The sequence below is a fragment of the Rhipicephalus sanguineus genome, chromosome 11, assembly GCF_013339695.2.
Source record: "Rhipicephalus sanguineus isolate Rsan-2018 chromosome 11, BIME_Rsan_1.4, whole genome shotgun sequence".
NCBI lineage: Eukaryota > Metazoa > Arthropoda > Arachnida > Ixodida > Ixodidae > Rhipicephalus > Rhipicephalus sanguineus.
In genome coordinates this window covers 98,770,261-98,791,217 of record NC_051186.1, presented here as the reverse complement: position 1 = coordinate 98,791,217, position 20,957 = coordinate 98,770,261, and the positions used below count along the sequence as shown (strand labels likewise).

Genomic DNA, 20,957 nt, shown 5'->3' with positions numbered 1-20,957 from the left:
GCGCAGGCCGGCGATATTTTTAGATGCGAAGCAGCTTATGAACGAGGCCTGACCCCTGGCGTGACCAGTGGCCCGCGTGCCACTAGATGTCTGGAGATCCAAAAAAATGACAGGAAGTGGAAGATGGAAGCTGCGATGAAAAAATCTGTAAACAGGGGGTGGGTGCTCGAGCCAACGTTTCGACAAGTGGACTTGTCTTCTTCAAGGCTGGAACTGATTTCCTTAGCTATCGTATGTATATGCTTTGTGCCCTCTCGAAAAGAAGGAAGAAGGGGTGGGGAGAGGGGGGGGAGAGGCCACCGCGACGACTGGATGAGTCATAAGGAACGCGAAAAAAAGGGAACAAAAAGCGGGGGGGGAGGGGGGGACGGGAGGGTGTACGTTTCACTAAATGATTGTCAATGGAAGCACATGGCGTTTTAGCAATAGTAGGTTCGAAATGCCTAGAAGAAGGGATTAACTCTCATTCGTTTTCGTTGTGTATGTACCATACCGAATAGATTCAAGAGCCCCCTTAGAAACGTTAAAGCCTACTGGCTGGAGTGTATTGAACTTGTGAATAAGGTATGACTGTATATTTTCTGTCTCTTGGGGACCAGAAGTTTGACTGAAGTATGTAAAGTTCGAGATCTTCGAAATTGTGACCTGCTCCATTAAAATGCTGTGCCACTGCTTTAGGTAACTTTTTCGCTGTATCCGCGCGATGGCCGTTTAATCTAACAGTAACTGGTTGTCGCGTTTCGCCAATGTACCGTTTTTGACAATATGAACATTCGATCATGTAGATAACGTTTAAACTAGTGCAGGTAAAACTAGATTTTATATGATGAGCGTAATCACTTCCGGTGCTTTTAACTATAACGTCATTTTGAAGGTGCTTACAAGTCTTACATCTTGGACGAGAACAAGGTGTTATGTGGGCAGTAGAATGAGGGTTTACTTTTGCATGCACTAACATGTCCTTAAAATTCCTATTGCGGCGATACACGACCTTTGGTACTCCGGGAAACGCTTTTCTAAGGCGCTCTTTGCTTGCCAGTATTGGGTAATACTTACGGAGGATATTATTTATGTTTGGTAGCGCATTTAAGTATTTGGTTATAAATGCTGGCGGCTGGTTAGGCTGTGCTACGGGGGCCCTTTGAGCTAGTGATGATTTCCTATCTAGTTGACATGCCTCGTTGAAGACCTTTTTAGAGCATCATGCTTGTAATTTCTTTTGACTAATGTTTCCTTTAGGTTGCTTAAGTGGTGAACGTAGTCGCTGTCATCGTTACAGATCCTTCTTATACGCCTCGCCTGTCCTAGAAATATCCCTTGTTTGCAGTGTCGAGGGTGATGACTAGTGTAATCTAGGTATTGCTGGTTGTCTGTTGGTTTTCTGTAAAGCGTCGTCTTTAATTTTCCTGCTTCAATAGATACCGTCGTGTCTAGGAAGTTAATTTCAATGGAAGAATGTTGCATGGTGAATGGTGCATGGTGACCGTTACAGTTAAAAGCACCGGAAGTGATTACGTCCATCATATAAAATCTAGTTTTACCTGCACTAGTTCAAACGTTATCTACATGATCGAATGTTCATATTGTCAAAAACGGTACATTGGCGAAAAGGGACAACCTGTTAATGTTAGATTAAACGAGCATCGCGCGGACACAGCGAAACAGTTACCCAAAGCAGTGGCACAGCATTTTAATGTAGCAGGCAGGAGCGTAGCCAGAAGTTTTTTTCGGGGGGGTTCAACCATACTTTATGTATGTTCATGCGTGCGTTTGTATGTGTGCGTGCCTATATACGCAAGCAAAATTGAAAAATTTCGGGGGGGGGGGTTTGAACCCCCCCAACCCCCCCCTTGGCTACGCCCCTGGTAGCAGGTCACAACTTCGGAGATCTCAAACTTTACATACTTCAGTCAAATTTCCGGTCCCCAAGAGACAGAAAATATACAGTCATACCTTATTCGCAAGTTCAATACACTCCAGCCAGGAGGCAATAACGTTTCTAAGGGGGCTCTTGAATCTATTCGGTATGGTACATGCACAACAAAACGTATGAGAGTTAATCCCTTCTTCTAGGCATTTCGAGCCTACTATTGTAATAATGCCACGTGCTTCCATTGACAATCAATCAGTGAAACGTACACCCTCCCGTCCCCCCCTCCCACTCGCCCCCCGCTTTTTGTTCCTTTTTTTTCGCGTTCCTTATGACTAACGCAGTCGTCGCGGTGGCCTCTCCCCACCCCTTCTCCCTTCTTTTCGGGAGGGCACGAAACATATAAAAACGATAGCTAAGGAAATCAGTTCCAGCCTTGAAGAAGACAAGTCCACTTGTCGAAACGTTGGCTCGAGCACCCACCCCCTGTTTACGGATTTTTTTCATAGATGTCTGGAAGAAAGAAGAGAACGGAGTGCTGGCACGAGAGGAGAGCTCGCGCATGGTGTGCAGAAAGGAATGTTTACCTGACATATGGACGTGCGATAGCGCGCTCGTAAGGTACCCACAACGCCATAAATCATGCAAGGTACCCACTTCGCCATAAATCATCGTCATTCATGCAAGGTACCCACTACGCCATAAATCATGCAAGGTACCATTAGATGCGAAGCAGCTTATGAACCAGGCCTGTCTCCCCGGCGTCGACGCAGCCAGTGCCCCAGCCGATCCGGAGCGGCGGGCTCGCAAATCTGAAGCGAAACGGACGCGTTGACATCGCATTCTCAAACTTCAAGCTGCAACCTTTGCAGCAAGAACCATTAACTTTATACTATACGGATCACAAGGCCGTTATATTCAAGGGAAAACGTTACCCTGAGCTTAAAGTCATATATGACGTGTAACAACATCAGGGGAACCTCGAATAGAAGGGCCATGAACAGTGATGAAGAAAATAAAACATTTACATAAATTTAAGTCGATTCATGGCTGCTTCGCACACTACTCAGGGTTCCCTTTACGGAGAGATGACGGGATTTTTAGGGGCGAAGCTCCTTATAGCGGCACCCGTTCGTCCCCGTCGTAGTAGTGTGTAACCACTCTTAAAAACGCAGGAAGCGTGCACACATGAAGGCTCCCTAAAGACAATGCGCTGCGACAGTACGTGATATGTATCACCCTCTCCTCTCCTACGCTTCCCCCTCTCTCCTCTCCTTTCAGCATAACTGTTGTCAGCCGCAATCTTTCTCAGAGAGTGATATCAGCCAACGGCACACCGTGCGAGGCAAACGTTGGTTCGAGGCACGACTTGATAACATTGATTCTGCTATCCAAGTTTAAGTATGACGGTCATACTGCAAGTGGGTGCTTTACGTGAAAACGACTAACTAACGATGCGTGACGTGCGAGTAGAAAATTGATATGCGAGCGAACAAAAACAAGACCGGTTTCCGGCCCAGCACTCCGGTCGATGGCAGGTGGCGCACTGCTAGATGGCGTGGACAGGCAGTTTGGCACGCGCTCGCGTGGTCCGTAAACTTTTGTGGCTCACTGTACATGCGTCCGCATTTGATAGGGACCTCAGCTTAAGCTACCTCTCCACTGCGCTTGTGATTGACACTCTATCTCTGCATAACTACAAAGTAAAATATGAATGTTGACTGATGAAACGATTACAAAAATATATTACATTAAGATTAAATTAACGATCGATCCCCTCCAAGCCTTTCCAAGTGTTTCTGATTCGCGGTGCCTACTTAGTCATTCTTACCAGAGAACAGCAGGTTCAGTGTTGAGCAATCTCCAGGACAGGCACAGTGTAAATGGTGTGTCGTTCTTGTAGCCAGAGTAACAGCAAAGCATGCCGACTTTACAAACAGTACGGCATATCTATTTATTTACTTGGTTGTTGTACAAGCTGATGCCTACTTCGAGGCACACACATGGTCGAAAGCGAACTGTTACAAGTGTTCGAGCTGCACATGCCGCCTGCGCATACTACTTCTGCAGATGTGATCGCCAGTGGATATGTTCTCTGAAAAACTACGCCATAAAACAAGAAACGCTATCAAAGAAAGTTCTCCGCATCAAAAAAACATCATCACGCGCAATAGTACTTCACTTTATATATTTGCCTAAGCGCACGCCAATGGCCAGTTATCGAAAGTTGCTTGCGCAGCTTTGTCCCCGTGAATTTCCTTTTACAAACCACGGACACCCGCGCATACTATAAATTGCTCAAGACGATTCTGCACTCGTACGAATAATTCTTTCATGCGTGCTGAGCAGGTTAAAGTTGTATATGATACTTGTCTATTGCCTACTAAAAATTCACCCGAATCGTGGTTTGTCGATTAATGGGGTACTGACAAAACTTTTGGCATCGCGTGTTTTGGCTGCAATGTGTTGCTGGGGGCCTGTTAGTCATAACAAGGCACGTCGTTTGCTGCAGCGTGCTACATATAAATATTAGAGGCCCCTCATCACCGACCTGTGTCAGTTTCGGTTTCAAAAACGACAAGCCTCCGGGTGCAACTATCACCACCTAGCGGGTGCAGCGCTCGATCACCTCAGCACACAGAACTGTGACGCACTTCCGCGCGTCAACAAAAGAATGGCGGCTATGACGCATCATAACTTGTTGCAGCGTGGTCACGTGAGGGAAGTAGGGGGGTCACCGAGGGTGACCATTGACGGTGTAGTAGCGCGAGGGTGTCGATCGCTCACGCAAACTTTAAAATTCATTTAAAATACCTTGCAAGGTATATTCTCTGTTGATGTTTTGCATATGATATACGCATGCTCATGGGAATCGATCCCGCAGGCTATCTCGGCCGCGAAATTTTGAGTCAGTACGCCTTTAAGTTTCCGAATTATTTGTAGCAAGTCATTCCCGGTACTACTCGATAGTTGACTGCTGTCCGGAAATTGTAGGTTTCTGAAATTCCTCCAAGTTTTTCAGCTTGAGTACTTGTAAGCTGGTACAGAGACTGTACCACCTTGATTTATGGCTGAATGTCTCCTCTATTTAACCGGAAGTCTTGGTGTCAAGTTGGTTCATTACACATAATCGATGGACAAATAATTCATTGCGATTGCGTGTATATTTTGTTCTGCAACAGCGTACAAAACTAGTCAAGTTGGTTTATCTTCGCGGTAAAAGCAGCGCGAAACGACGATACCTCAAGAAGAAGAACGACGCAGGAAAAGATGTAGACAAAGGATTGACACTGGGAAAGATGTAGACACAGGATCAGCGCCTGTCCTGTGGCGTTCTTGTGGTACCGTCCTTACGCGCCGCTTTTACTGTGAAGAATATTCTGATCAATCAAGTCGCGACAGAGTGGGCAACAATTTGATTTCGCCAGTACGGTGCAAAACGTAGTCCTCCTGTCATCAAGCACATTGATGTGATCAAGTCAGTCACATCCATCGTTTAGCTCCTTATGAAGGCGCCGAGTTGAGCTCGAACAAAGAAGTGGTATTAATAAATGTCAGGTTTCGGTTACTCAGCTATTACTTTCCCAAATATTTAGGCGTAACAAATTTCTTCAATACATCTAGCTTACACCATGTCGAAGCAATGAGCGAGACTGGCTCTTTGGTAATACACTGTGAAAGATATAGACCAAGCTACGGGATGTCGACGTCTTTCCAAAGACCCATAAAATCAGATATGGTCGATGCCTCGGCTATCCTGTCTTTCATTCGCTGAATCTGCTCAGGCGAGAAGTGGTTCCTCCAGTCTCCCACCTTACCCTTTCGAACGAATTCGCCTGTCATGGGAGTCTCCATTAGCGCTACGAGCGTGAGAACGCCCTTGCGGATCTCTGGACGTACAGTGCTGAGCATAGGGGACTTGCTCAGGGGCGTCCTTTGTGGATCGTGATGAAAAAGCATCTTCATATGCGTCAAACTGGTCTTCTGTAGAATGCGCTCGAAGAGCTCCGGGCTTTCCTTAGCTTCTTCTCCCATTCCGGTCCAATGAATGCTGCGATCTTGAGAACACAGCTTCGAGTGTCCTTCTTGAGCTCTTCGTATGTCAAGAACAGGACGTTTGAGTCGCTGCGGTGTTCGTACCAAGAGATCACATTTTGAAAGTAATCGCCGAACTCTACTCGGCCTTCAATGAACAGGTCGAAGAACTCGTCGAATGTCCCATCTCGAAAACGGTACGCAGGTATGTCCCTAGTGTGATAGTAGAAGGAGACGCACGTGTCGTACGGATTCCTCGCAATGTACACGTACTTAGCTTCGGGTGAGTACGGTATCTTGTTGAATGGCAGGTGGCTTTTAAAAGCGCTAGGTTTGGGCGCGTAGACGGCTGCTTCTGCTCCCTGCAAGTCCAGGCAGGGGAATCGCATGAGAAGGTCGAAAGGGTTTGTAGGATCTTCGGCATTCATGAGGATGTTGTACATGATGTGCTGAGTCCACGTGGAACCCGCCTTCGGATAGCTCACCAGAAAAAGGTCTCCAGGCCGTGGTTTGTATGCCAGCGTCGAAAGTATTGTATCGTCTGAGAAGTGCTTGCCGATGTGGAGTCCTGCAATATTCCTGAAGACATCCGTTGCCATGGTGTACTCTCCGATGATTTCAGCTGGGGAGAGAAAGGGGTAAATGAGAGTGGAGAATGGAAATGAGGATCACAAATTGACTCATCTTCGTTTGCATTTTAAAAGAAAGCACATAACATAGAGGCGAACGAGATGGGGAAAAACTTACGCTCGAAATGGACGGGTGTCTGTTATTACTGTCGATGTGAAAGGCATTTGCATGATGCATTGCACCCATGTTCAAGCTCTATTTGGATTTATTTTATGTAGTATATTATCGCATTTTGAAACATTTCTCGTGTATCCGCTGTCTTATTACCATCCTCGTAAAACTGTTATTGAAGTACATTCTGCCCAATTTTCATTATTTCTGAATTTTCTTCTATCCTCCTGCCCGTTTTGTTGTCGCTGATTTTGCTTTATGCGCCACCACGACTTTCCGCCGCTGCAAGCGACGGATATCGCATACTGAAACACTAAAAGTATTCGAACGTTTTCATGTGGTTAAGGGCTGGATTAACGCTGGGGTTCATGGCGCCTTCCCAGATGACGCATCTTTCGAGAACAGCTGCACCGACAGGTGCTACAGAATTTCAGCGAAGACATCCGATGATGGGTTAGTATACACCAAAGCTGCAAGCATCTATTTACCTAAAGCCTGGCTTTTTAGATCAAAAATGCTGTTCATATGAAAAAATCACAATATCATAAGTAATCGGTTGTGATCTTAATAATATGCGCACCATTCTCCTAAGCACGAAATCCCGTTGCGATTGAAAGAAGAATTGGTCGAAATCAATGAATTTGTCTCAATTTATAGCTTTTAAATATCACAGAAAGTAAATGTCTAACGGAAATCTGTGCGTTGTTTGTGCACCATAATGTCTGATAAGTCGATTGTGGCGGAAGCTCTGTTTCGTACGACAGCACGACGTCGCGATGAAGTATTAAAATGTAATAGAGATAAATTTACGCCGTGTAAATGGTGCCAAGAGCATAGATAAACTGATTTCTGCGTAAAATAATAAAAAAAAGGTAACAAAATGCTTCAAAATCACATAACATTGTGTTTTCCTGTTTCTGTATTCTTGATTTATCCTTACTGCGTTCAGTAAGGTTGCTTTGCGCTACCTGAACCTCAATATTGAGAAGAGACCCAAGTGCAACCTTATTGCTTTATGAAAGCTTAACAGTAATAATATTTCTGTCGAAAAGCACCGTATTATGACACACGCCATTGTGCGGGGCTGGGAAATAATGTCATCTACAGAGTTTCATTATTGACCGCCTAAATCTGAGTGCAGGGGTGTTGTTGCATTTCGTCCCCTCGTAATGCGGTTGCTGTGGCCGGGCGTAGTACGCGAGTCCTCAAGCTTAGCCCTCCAACAACACAGCCGCTCAGCTACTGCGGCCGGTTTAGGGTAGTTTAATTCGTCTAAACGGTGGTTCTGTTAGAAAGAAGGAACGTGTTAACTTGCGGAAACGTAACGAGAAGACGTTCCGGGTAAAGGTATGGTGCAGTTTATAAGTGTAGCCAATATAACATTTTCTACGGTTTGGCGAGACCGTAATGAGCTCGAAGAAATGTGAGCACACTGACTTTATCGGCTATGTTCTAAATGGGAGAACCATGTCAAGCTTCTCCTTTTCTTCATTTCCACTGCTACTTGTTTGAGGCATACAGCAAAACCTATTGTTATAAAAGATTGTGCTTCATGGAAAGCTTGCTGTCGCGAAATGTAGATAGAAATGAGAATTTTTTATTCCGTTCCATTGAAATCGATGCGACATGTTAAAACTAAGGCTTAACAAAACAGGATGACGTGCACACACTGAGCCAGCAGCTCTACCACTGTTACGATGGCGAACGCCCCTAGGAATGCAATGACCTCTGGAGAAATCACAAGTGCTCCAGGCAATCAATATAGCGTGGCGATCTTTCTTTCGCTATGGCACGACCTTGGTAGGGAATCTTGCATACTGGAGTACGCTTTTTGGGTGAAAAAGCAGGTATTTTCTTTCACTTCTCCCGTTCTCCCATAAGAAATTTTACATCTGACTCAAACTAGTTCCCCGCGTGAAGGAGACAAAAAGGGCATTCTAGCATTGAGAACACTTACCGGATGCCAGCAAAAAGCAGTGGAAATTTCGACAATGGGCTCTCTCACTTCAAGTCCTTGTGGTAGTTGGGTGGTTTTGCAATGTTCAATGTGAGCCCTATTTCAGATGCAGGCACGAAGATAACATACGTAGTTGACAAATTTGCAAAAACGATAGCCTGCCGAGACTGAGATTGACTTCTACGAATAAGTCAATAGCCAGGCGCCTACCATAACGGCAGATGCGCTGCCTTGACCGGGCTATATGGCCCGCTTTATCGGAAATGGAATCTGCGTAAACATATTCGTGAGGACTATCTCTTCGGTCTGTCCGAAAACAGATTGGAGAGAAGTGTCTCTTGACGTATGGACACGGAAAGCCAACTACTGGCGATAGCACTGGAGAGTGCATATCTGGAAGCTGGGTCGACAGGAACATGACATTTCATTCCATAGATTGCGTCGCCTAAACAATGGCGGGCCCAGGAATCGCTCTGCTGCTGTGTCCGCGTGTCGCAGCACACAAATTCACAAAATTCCAAATTGTATCCGCAGAACATTCTTATCCTCCGTTTATCTGCGACTCCATTTGGAGCACGTGAACACAGCTTCGTGCGCGATTGGTCTGCACGAATACAGCTACGGATATATGGCTTCCGAATAGGCCTGTCCCGGTGTTCGTACCAGGAGAGAATGCTGTCCAAGTAGTGGTCGCAATTGACTGATTTCAAGGAACAGGTCGAAGAGCTGGCCAAAAGTGCCGTTCTCATATTTGTACGGCGGGACGTTCTTCGTGTGGTGGTATAAAGGCACAAAGGTGCCTTAGGGATTTTCTGCTCGGTATGCACACTTGGCCTCGGCAGAATAAGGGTTCTTATGGAATGCTTGGTGTGTCTTGAAGGCCGCCGATCTTTGAGCGTAAATGGCGAACTCCATTTTTCTCATCTCCGTGCACCAAAATGTAATCATTGGCTTCAAAGGGCCGTCAGAGTTTACCGCTTTACAAAAGGTAAGCTCTAAGTGTACATGCACTAAGATCGCTTGTTTCTGTGCCACATGTAAGGCCCGCACACGCCTTCGAAATGAGAGTAACGTTAAAAAAAAGTTGCGGCAGCCTCGCACTATAGGGGTGCCAAGCCTGAAGGAAGTGAGAAGCCGGGAAGCATTGTTTGTTTCTCTTTGATTTCTCTTTCTTTCCTCCTCTCTTTCTTTTTTCCCCTTTTCTTTCTCTTTCTGTCTTTTCTTCTCTCTATTTTTATGTATTTCTTTCTGTCTATTTACTTCTTTCTCTTCCTTGCTCTTCCTATTTTTCGTTTTCTTTCTCTGATTTTCTATTTCTCGGTTGCTTCCTCATTTTTTTTTTCTATCTTTATACGTGATTTCGTTTGCGTTACGCCTAGCGATGGCAGCATACGAAAGTTTACGACAGCCCAGGCCCCTAAAATGCTCCGCACTAATCATCATCAAGGCACTCGAAGAACAAGAGGAAGTAGACTTCTCCTTGGCGCGAGCACGAACTCAATATGTTACAGTGAGCCATGCATCAAGGAAATCATCATCATCATCAGACGGCTATGCCAATTGTCGTTTTGCCTGCGTTACGCCAAGCTACGACAGCGTACGATGACACCATATGACAGCATACGACAGGCCATGCCCCTAATGTGCTCCGCACTTAAAACCGACTGTATCTATGCCCGTCATAAACAATTACGTTTTGCCTGCCCTAGTTGAAACGTTTTCACAATTCTGGTATGGTTGTAGATGTTACATTGGCGATGCATGACAACCAGTTAAGGTTAGTTTAAATGGTCATCGCGCAGACACAGCGAAGGACATGTCGTGAGTAGTGGCACAGCATTACAATATGAACAGTCAAATTTGGCTAACTTGTAATTTATATACATTAGTAACATTGCTGCTCTTACAGTGAAAGAAAACGTACATATCCGTATCACATTCGCAAGTTCAATGGGTCTAGAGTTAATGGGTCTACGCGTTGGAAGGGAGCTCTGTAATCTTTTCGACAGCACAGGCCAGCAGTTACGACGCAGTCATACTCAAGCCTCTTCTCTAGCAGGCTCACTATCCATGCCTTGCTTTACCGGAAGCACTGTAAATTGTCATTTTTCGCTGCTGCCCACTCTGTGGCGAGTGCTAGAGCACAAGAGAACAACGACACTCTTTATAGAACCATTGTGTGAACATTTCTCAGCACCGTGCGCAACTTCGTCACCGTGGTCATCATTATCAGTCTATTTTATGTCTACCGCAGGGCGAAGATTTTTGCCAGTGATCTGCAAGTTGCCTTATATCGTGTACAAGCTGATTCAGTATGACGCCTACGAACTTCTTAATATCGTCGCATCATATAATTTGCTACCAGCCTTGGCTGCGTTTCCCGTCCTTTGCTATCAATTCCGTTTGTAGCGACGTGGAAACCGCATTCATCTTAAAGCTTGTAATGCAGCCAGCCTTGAAGAAAAGAGGAGCGCTGTTTGGGAACCAACCACGCATCTATACAATCAAACAAAGAAACAAACAAATGACGAAACAAAGAAGAAAATTAAGAAACAAAGACTCGAGGTTCTAATCACAACGGGAAACACAACGCTGTACGTCTTGACACGGTTGCACGTTGCATCCGCCACTACCTCATTTCGTCATTCCGCCGCGTCCTGATAGAGCAGTGAGGTCGACATGGTCACGTAAGCCGCCGTCGCGTCGTCCCTATACACTGATGTCCAAGAACACAAAGACAAGCGGTTAGCGCCGCATCGCTGTCACCGAGCTCCGGCTTGTCGCTTGTAGCCTCGTGCGTTTTTTTTTTTGCGTGTGTGATTTTAACGCGCACTTGCGGCTCGTGTGCTCTCCTCTTCAAATTTTAGCGGACCAGTCGGGACTAATGAGCTTGCCCGATTTTTTTTCGCTTCGCTGTTGCGGTTCTAGACTATACGCACAAATGCATAACCAGCTCTTCGATTAGCACAAGACAGCGGAGGAGGTAGCTATCGCACTGGCCATAGCTCACACCGATGACCAATATACTATGTGACTCGCAAACGGCAGCACGAATTTTTCCACATAGTAGGATCTCTCCAGCGCAATTACAAGCCCTTACTAAAGGCAAAACCCACTCTGACGAACGAAATGCATACATCCTCTGGTTTCTTGCCCATACACCCGCCAACCACGCGGATGTGGCGCACAGCGTGGCTCGAGGCCTAGCGTTCCGAGTTGCGTCTGCGGTTGACACTACCAGTAAATACTTCCATGTAGACGAATGCGGGTGGGGGGATAGAGTGACTAAATTCAGTGATATTGCCCAACGCTATAAATTTCTGCGAAGGGAATACCTCCTGCTCCACCCCAAAGTCAGCCGGGGCCAGTCCGTTAAATGGCGGCAAATACAAACAGGCACCTACACTAATCCCATAATTATGAAGCACATTTACCCTGATTTGTATACGACCAACTGATGCAAGCATTGGACGAATAGGGCCCCACTAGCTCATATTCTCTGGGAGTGGCCAGTACTAATTAGGAAAACTAGGGACGCGGCTTCCAACGAGGAACTTCGGGTGCTCTAGCGGCCCGCGCTGCTCATCTAAAGAGTAGACCATCAACTCTGGGCGATCCAGCAAGCCAAGGAAGCTGCTGAGAGACACGCCGACTCCTAGGAGAGAATGCAGTCCGGAAACCTGCAGGAATTGAATAAACTTATTGACTTACTCACTCACACACATGCCCTAGCCATGAACAGCCTCGTTATTGAAGAAGCACACCTGGAGAAATTCGTTTTCCTCAAATATATTCACGCCCATAAAATCTCGTTGTGGCTAAAGTAATGCCGCAATCAACCAAGGCTATTATTTCAACCATTTTAAAATGACAAAGAAAGTAAATGCCTCATGGGCGTGCCTTATGTACTTGCAAAACGTTTGGCGATTTGTGAACGTTGCCATAACTATAATACACGGTGTTTGTGCTAAATAGACAGGCGCAAAATGATAACACCGGCGTATCTCTGTCAAAATTTCAGCTCTTATTTCTATCTTTCAATTTCTTGCGGTTGAACGAACACGTGAAATAAGGCTGTGTGTATTATAAGTTCAATGACAACGCCTCTGCTAATTCGCTAGTCTAATCAATGTGCGGGCTTTCGGGACACAGAGAGCTTTACGGGAGGGAGCGTTCTCTCCTCCTTCCACTACGCGTCGGCTGCTCCTGGCCTGCCGTCCAATGCCATCGTCTAGGCAGCGCCCTGTAACCTACGTGTACTGCAGGCGGAGTAGACGAAATGCTGATGCACTTGCTGTTCGCCTCCACCGCTCTTCCAACTCGGGAAACCACTACGGTCGCCGGCACTCTGTCGCCCGGGTCTACCCACGGCTACACAGAAAGACACCATGTTCATTGTCGGCAACAACACGCACGTTTTCAAGTCGGTTATTGAATTCCTGCAATGCCGTCGACAGAACAATCGGCTGTAGAGGCCACCCACCACGTTCTGTGTTGTGGACACCGCTCTCCTCTCCTACTTGGACGCATTGCCCGTCGTCCCAACTGGTGCTTGGCACTGCTCCCATCTAATGCGGTGGAATCAACGTCTTTACCGCGCCTCAGCCTTGTGCCCCTCTTCCTGAACACTATCTCAAGGATAAACCCAAAGGGGCTGTTCCAAGGAAATATCGCGCAGTTTATGTTGAACGGTATAAAGCACATCAGCTACCTTGAAGGAACGTTTTATACGCATTTCTGAGAGTGTAGTAACCACGCAGAGGGGCTCACAGAAAAGAGTACAGGCACGATTCACATAAAATTGGGTCAGTAGCGACGACAGCTGCACTAATACCTCGTCAACTTCAGACGAGCAGCGAAGGCATTAGGTTGTAACCAAAATGCCAAAACATTGCTTCAATTTTGACGACGGAATAAACAACAATCGGATGTATACAGTAACAATAGTATCGCTGCCTTATCACTCACACATTGACGGCCTTATCGGGCAGTCATGATGTCAGCAAAGGAGGTCTGATAACTGGCGCCTGCTGCGGATCCTTTTGTATGCGAACATCAAATGTCAGCATCGAGGCAATGCTACAAACCTGTCTGTGGTGCTTGCGGATTTCGTGGCAGAAAATTGTTTTCACTGTATTCGAACGTCCGTGATTGGCAAACGTCCGTGAATGGCAAAGAAGCGCAAGTGGTCGAAATGTTCTGAAGCCCTCCAGTGTCGCATCTCTCACAGGATGAATCGCTTTGGGACGTTCGAACCCATATACCTTCAACGAACAGACGAGAGTCGGTGCGAAAAATTTTCGCCCGTGGTGACTGACTTCTTTTTATTTATGTTGGTTCGTGTGTTCGTATCTATGTGTGCGCGTGTATATACACATATAATTGCCATTTGTTAGTGGGGATCTTCCATTTTCGGACTTCTGGTAGTTTTCTGGCAACCAGAGCTAGCCAGTTTCGGTCATGATAGGTAACAACATCGTGGCCACGTGTGTTGCAATCCCGAGACAAGCCGAAGAAGCCTGAAGATTAAAAAAAAATCCAACGCTGGTATAGATAGCGTAAACAGAAACAAAACGCTACCGCCGTAGGAGGAAACGAAACTTTGCGCCGTGTGAACGTCGATTTTTTATGCATTGCTCGCTTGGAAATATGTGGCTAGGTATGCCGCAGAGCCTAAGTGATACGCTAGAGCATATGCATTTTGAATACGATAACGTACGTTTGCAAGATCACGCACGACTCCCCCGTCCGTGAACAAAACAGCCAGCCGGCGCTCGACGCCTCGAGAACGACGCAAGGCGAGCTGCCGCACCGCTAACGGCTTCACAAGCACACCTCCGCGCAAGACTTGTAACATTCTCTGTGCAACACGACGCGAAATCTCGCGAAAGTGATCGTGTCTCCAAAAGAGCTAGAGAAGAGACCTGCTCGTGTCTATCGCGTACTAAGTCGCAAACGCGAGTTGATCAATTTGCATTTCGTCTTAACTTGAGCGTACGGTGGTATCGGAAATGCGAGTGTGCGTTATATCTGAAATAAACTTTGTCACGCGTCTTCGACTCGTTTCGGCTGATGATGCCTGGACCTCTCTTCCTGTTCTAGATGACGCTTCCAGAAATCGGATGTAGCACAGCTTTCACTTGAGCAAGTAGGTAATAATCATACTTACGCAATGGTATAATTACAAAAAAGGAAAAAGAAACAAAGCCTACGATGAAATCCCCAGCAATAGGATGTCTACATTTCTCAATTGGTCTCCCTTTTTTTTCACGTCGACGCGTCGTAGCGTAACAGTACCGTACCACATATACCGGCTCATAGATCGAAGTACGCTCGCACACCGTTGGCGACCAACGAGGATCACACAAAAAACACTGTCGTGGTCACTATTATTTAATCAGTGCATTCTATAAGCAATTGAAGATCTGGTTGGATTAGATAAGCTGCGAAGGGGTTCCCGCATGAAAACATGCGACGCAGCGAAATAGCTAGTTCGAGCACAATCGTCTTCGCTATCCGCACAGAAAACAGACTCCGGATCCTACAGACTCCTACAGGAAAATAAACTCGAAAGGGGCCTCCACGTGTGCGTACGAACGTGTACATAACTTCTGAGACACGTGCGCGACGCACTCAGTCGGCAACAGTTCGCTGCGTTGTGCACGGAAGGAAGCTTCACGGCACACGTAAAATAAGAAACATCAATGAATATCAGCACCAAATGTACGTTGCCTCCCGAAATCACGCCATCTCGACCTTTTCGTCTGCCTTCCAAGTTTAGCGGCCCTTCGTTACTTTTTACACTTCGTAAAATTGTTCATCAACGCAGAAATTTTCAAAGTTAAATAAAACTTGTTACTGGGCAACAATAAAAATAAATACGGTAAAATCTCGGTGATACGAATCTCGCGGGATCACCAAAAATATTCGTATCATCCGAAATTCGTATCATCAGTAAAGTATGAAAAATTAGCATGCGACAAAATAAAGCTGACGTACATTTTTATTTATTATTTTTTTTTCAGGGCCGTAGCAATGTCACTAACAGCTCTGAACGATTGCCAGTGAAGTTTTTAGACGTGAACGATCATACCTGCACTCGTAAATATACGGCCCGTGCGCGCCTGTGTAATTACGAATCAGGTGTGTTGTGACCCGCGACAGCTAGTAGCTCTTTCCAAATCTTTAGTATTGTTTTCCGCTTATTGACGGAGTGCTGCGGCTAAAGTGACTTAAGGAGCGCTTTGACGCGATAGATGAAGACCAGAAAATTTTACAACCGTAGTCTTACGCTATTATTTTCTTATCGCGGTGGTGTTGAGGATGTTTTTCGAGAAATTTACGGCCGTGCCCGCACAACTGCGTCCCCAACAGTCGTGCATGTTGATGTTGTGAGGCCTATCTCCTTCGCCAAGACCGTCCTTGTCTTCTTTCGGTCCTCGTCCACCTTTCATAGGGTGTCTGATGCACGAGGACACCGATTGCACGGAGGACACGGCTTGAATCCAAAACGCGAAGGCGCACGAAGGCGCATTAGGGCATCAAAGGTTCGCGCACACAATCGCGGATGCTACGACGCCTCACTGGATGTTTATTCTGATCACTGTGTAAGAAAAGTATGTTTCTTACACCGTGATTCTGACCAATTGGTGGCGCGGCGCGCATGCCCGCGCTTGCGTTTCTGCTTACGCACGTACTTGGCGCGTCGTCCGCGACAGCATGGACAGCACCTCTTCGTACCTACGCGGTAGCGTACGTTCGTATCAAACGCCGCGGGGTGAAAATCTGTTCGAAACAACCGTACTCCATTACATTGTAGGCCAATGGGCCTTGGCCGGGACCAAAGAAAAATTCGTATCACTAGGAAATTCGTACGAACCGTGATCCTATCACCGAGGTTTCACTGTAGCTTACTACGTATCCCTTCAGTACGAAATCAACCATTCTGACACAAAGGAACGCGTCGAAGCCAGACTCGTCTTCGAGGTGTCCGGGCTCCTCGTGAGCGACGCCAATCCGAGCCAAGTGTGAAGCTCGCGTATGACGTCATTCCCATGGCTACAACAGGTCACTAGCGCCAGACTTCCCTCTGGGTAATTGTTTGAAACTCTGTGGGCTCTGGTAGCCCACGGATAGCCGGATGTTTAAAATCGAAGAGCCCTGGTACAGGCTAACTTGAAATTGCCAAAGTGCGAAATTAAGCGATTTCATCACTTGTGCTCTTCGAATTTTCAGGACACCTTGATCGTCGGGCCAATGAATCAAAGAATCACGCATGAATCAAGGCATGATCGAATCTACGATTTTTTTACTTACATTGTGCTTTTTCTGTTTCTTCTTTCATTTATTTAGACTCATGCAAAAGGTCAAAATGTTAATCTAGTCTTCAAGTAATCAATCATACTTGATTTACCTGTGATGACACACCTCCTTTTATCGCTTGTTTACGACTTGACATGTAATCCAGGAAGTAGCTTCACGATTTATTCAATTATGACACGTGGAGCTAGTAAGCATGAAAAAAGTTACGTCGGTTAGGTGTATAAGTACTTATATATGGACTATATATGGGGCTTAATGTATACTTTAGTTCGACTAGTTTCCACTCTTCTACAGCTGGACAAGTCTACCGGTGTATTTATTTATTAAATGCGAAGCATTTCTTAGCGAACCTCAGGCACTTTGGCCGTTTCTATCTATCTATCTATCTATCTATCTATCTATCTATCTATCTATCTATCTATCTATCTATCTATCTATCTATCTATCTATCTATCTATCTATCTATCTATCTATCTATCTATCTATCTATCTATCTATCTATCTATCTATCTATCTATCTATCTATCTATCTATCTATCTATCTATCTATCTAGCCGCCTACGTCTGGGCGCCCTCCTGGTCACCTCCTTAACTTGTAATATACCAAACTTGGCATAGCAGGGGATCAGTGTATGACGAACACGATTCACTGGTCGTGACATGAATAACGCAAAATACCTATCGCCTACGTCATGAAACCCTTTCTCTCACTCACGTGTGGCACATATCCGTAAACCAGAGTTAATGTTATGCGGGTATGTGCCACTGGTGATAGAGTCTCAACCAATACAGTACCCATGTACACATACATTGACACGCAAGGAAAGTGATAATAATAAAAAATTCGGCAGATCCCACGTACCGTGGTAGTCGACGTTATGCGAAGCATGCGGCGGGTAGGTGACTGTGGCGTAACTTTGTTTACTAAGCGACACGTTACAAAACGACGCTACAGATTTGTATAAATTTTATACGCACAGATATACATGGTGAAGGTACGCATATGTGTTATATAACCAGTCTTTTACGGTTGGGTAACGCTGCCAATGGCAACGTGGGTATTACCAACGCAGAAGCGGTAAGCTGATATATAGTGCTTATACATGTCCCGAGAACACACGCACGTTTCACGAACCCGTGTGCATGTGTGCAAGAAGTTCTTGACAGTTCTTGAACAAGGGCATCATCACCGTGATCAGTGAGCACCAGCAGCTGGTCATGACTTGTTATAGGATCCGGTCGTGATCGTGGTGACGAGGGGTCCATGTCTAGGGAAGTATGTGGTATAGTAGAGCTGTTGGAATTCGTGGATGCCTCGGTCATTTCGTCGACAAATTATTTGTCGACAGAGCCGGCGAAATGCCGGAACCTGAAGTGAAACTTCGCGTTGATGAGGTATAGGCCGTCGAGGCTGGTAGCCCTGGATAGTGTTACGTAGACCAAAATCAGTGGATGATGTTTGTCGTAATCGTAGACAACCTGGGCGTACGTGGCCTACGTATCCTAGTGTAGAAAGCGGCTGTCAATTAATCTGGCATCATCCTCGATCAGCATGAGGCCAACGCCCAGCCTCGTAAGAAATGAAGAGGACACTGCGTCGTTGTGGTAGACGAAGTGCACTTTACGATGCGGAAATGTGGATATCATATGTAACTTTCGTTAATGTATTTCTCCGCGGTCGAGCAATGCTTCAATATAGCTTGCTGAACGATAGAAATACAAACGTAATGTTTATTAGACTTATTACAAACGTAATGTTTATTAGAAAAGCGGAGCCATCACTGGAACTACATATGTTAATCTGATATGACGCCTGTATCGTAGGAGTGTACATGTCATAGGAGTATCATGTAGTGTTATTGCTTCCTTGTAAAATTAGATAGCCAGCACCACAACCACAGTTGACGTTGCACCGACATTACGCCTGCGTTGGTTGTTTTTGCAAACCAGTTTATAGGCCTGGCGTGGCTCAGTGGTAGAATACCTGATTGCCACGCAGAATACTTGGGTTCGATTCCTCCTGGAATCCTAATTTTCATTTTTTCCATTCGTTGAGTCAAGGGTGCCGATGTTGGTATTCCTTAACGCTCTAGCATTTAGGTTACCAATGTCTGTTCTCGCCGTTCCTGGGTAGACATAAACTGTCAATCACCTGTGGCGCATACCCGTACTCCGCGGCCTGTGGTAAACGGGTGTGTGCCACACGTGTCTAGTGGAAAGGGTTTGACGACGTACGCGACAGGATTTTAACGTTATTCATGACCTGACTTGGCACTCATATTCGCCAAATGCTCTTACCCTCCCATGCAAATTTTGGTCTACACCAGGTTAAGGAGGCGATCATGAGTGCACCCAGACGTAGGCGGCTAGATAGATAGATAGATAGATAGATAGATAGATACGTAGATAGAAACGCTCAAAGTGCCAGAGGTTCGCTAAGAAATGCTTCGCATTTAATAATTGTTGGGGTTCTTTGTCCCAAAATCGCGATATGATTGTCACAGACGCCGTAGCGAAGGGCTCCGGAAATTTTGACCATCGGGTATTCTTCGACGTGTACCGAGATCGCACAGAAGACCGGCATCTAGCATTTTGCCTCCATCGAAATGCGACAGCCGCGTCCGGGGTCGAACCCGCGACCTTCGGGTCAGCAGCCAAGAACCTTAACCGCTACACCACCGCGGCGGACGCAAGGAAAGTGAGGAAGCTGAAGACAGAACACCCCTCGATGACGCTCAACTACCATCCACTCGTTCACGTGTTCCGCAACGTGGACATCGTGGATTACGCGAAAACCCAGGTGAATGTTTCCTACAATAAATCTGCTGAGAGAGCCAGGAATCTCATCATTACCGGTAACTTCAACATTGATTTATAAAGACCCAACAATGCTTGCTCCTTATACTGCGTGAAAGACGGCTTCGATGTAGAGAGGGCATCAAAAGACCTCGCTGCCGCGTCCAGGACAGGAGGCATCATAGATCATGTCATCGTAAGAGGCATCCAAAATTTCCACCAGCTGCACTATACCTCGCCCTTTACTACACTTAGACTCCTCATAGGGGAGATCACGAACGGATCCGATTAACAAGTCTGGTCCACCTGCTGGTGCTCACTGATCACGGTGATGATGACCTTGTTCATGAACTGTCAAGAACCCCGTGTACATATATACACGGGTTCGTGAAACATGCGTGCGATCTACGTCATAATGGACACGTATAAGCATAACAACTGTAACTCTGACTGTAACGCACGTGCAGTGCGCCTGCGCGTTCCTCTCGGCTGTCTATATATCTAGAGCAACTTTCCGTAATGAAGCTTAGTTGCGAGTAATGCCTGTCCTGTGCACCTGTGTTCCTTCATTGTCCCGTGCTATCCAGTATTGAAGAATATAAGCACTACAAATCAGCTTACCGCGTCTGGTGTTGGTAACACCCATGTTGCTGTTGGCATCGTTAAGCAACTATAAACAACTGGTTATATAATACACTTGCGACTCTTCAACATATGAGTGTGCGTATACCACTTTTATATTTCTCTAGCGTCATTCCGCAACGTTTCGCTCAATGTGAAAAATTACGCAACAGTCACCATCCCGCGCATGCTTCGCATAACATCGATTCCCATGGTACGTGGGATCTGCCGAATTTTTTTCTACTTCTTTATTTATTTCTTTTTGTATATAGCAATCATTTTTTTACTGATGTTGTAATTCTACTTCGACCAACCTTTTCTCTTATGCGAATCGCGATATTAAGCAAAACAATGACAGTGATTACTCTGAAGGCTCCTAAAATTCATGATGGTATCCTACTCACAAAATGAAGAATTGGCAACTATGTTTTTGTTTACCTTTAGTCTGGTTTCACCTTCTTTTAAGAAACAATTATACAAGTGTCACACTAGGTAGGTAGAGAAGAGCAGAAAGCATTATTACTTAAGAAAAAGCTATTTGACGGCGTCAACAAGCTGGCCAGGTTGTCAATGAGGAAGTAGAAATCTTACGGGGAAATCATATCTTTATTTTTA

At 45.8% G+C, this 20,957-nt stretch overlaps 1 protein-coding gene across 1 annotated transcript; it reads right to left on the bottom strand.

Moving 5' to 3' along the window:
• Positions 1 to 5,841: 5,841 nt before the first annotated feature.
• On the bottom strand, positions 5,842 to 6,504 carry LOC119375276 (sulfotransferase ssu-1). The gene has a single exon (XM_037645457.2). The coding sequence runs from the start codon at positions 6,502 to 6,504 to the stop codon at positions 5,842 to 5,844; it is 663 nt and encodes a 220-aa protein (XP_037501385.1).
• Between the last annotated feature and the right edge of the window lie 14,453 nt (positions 6,505 to 20,957).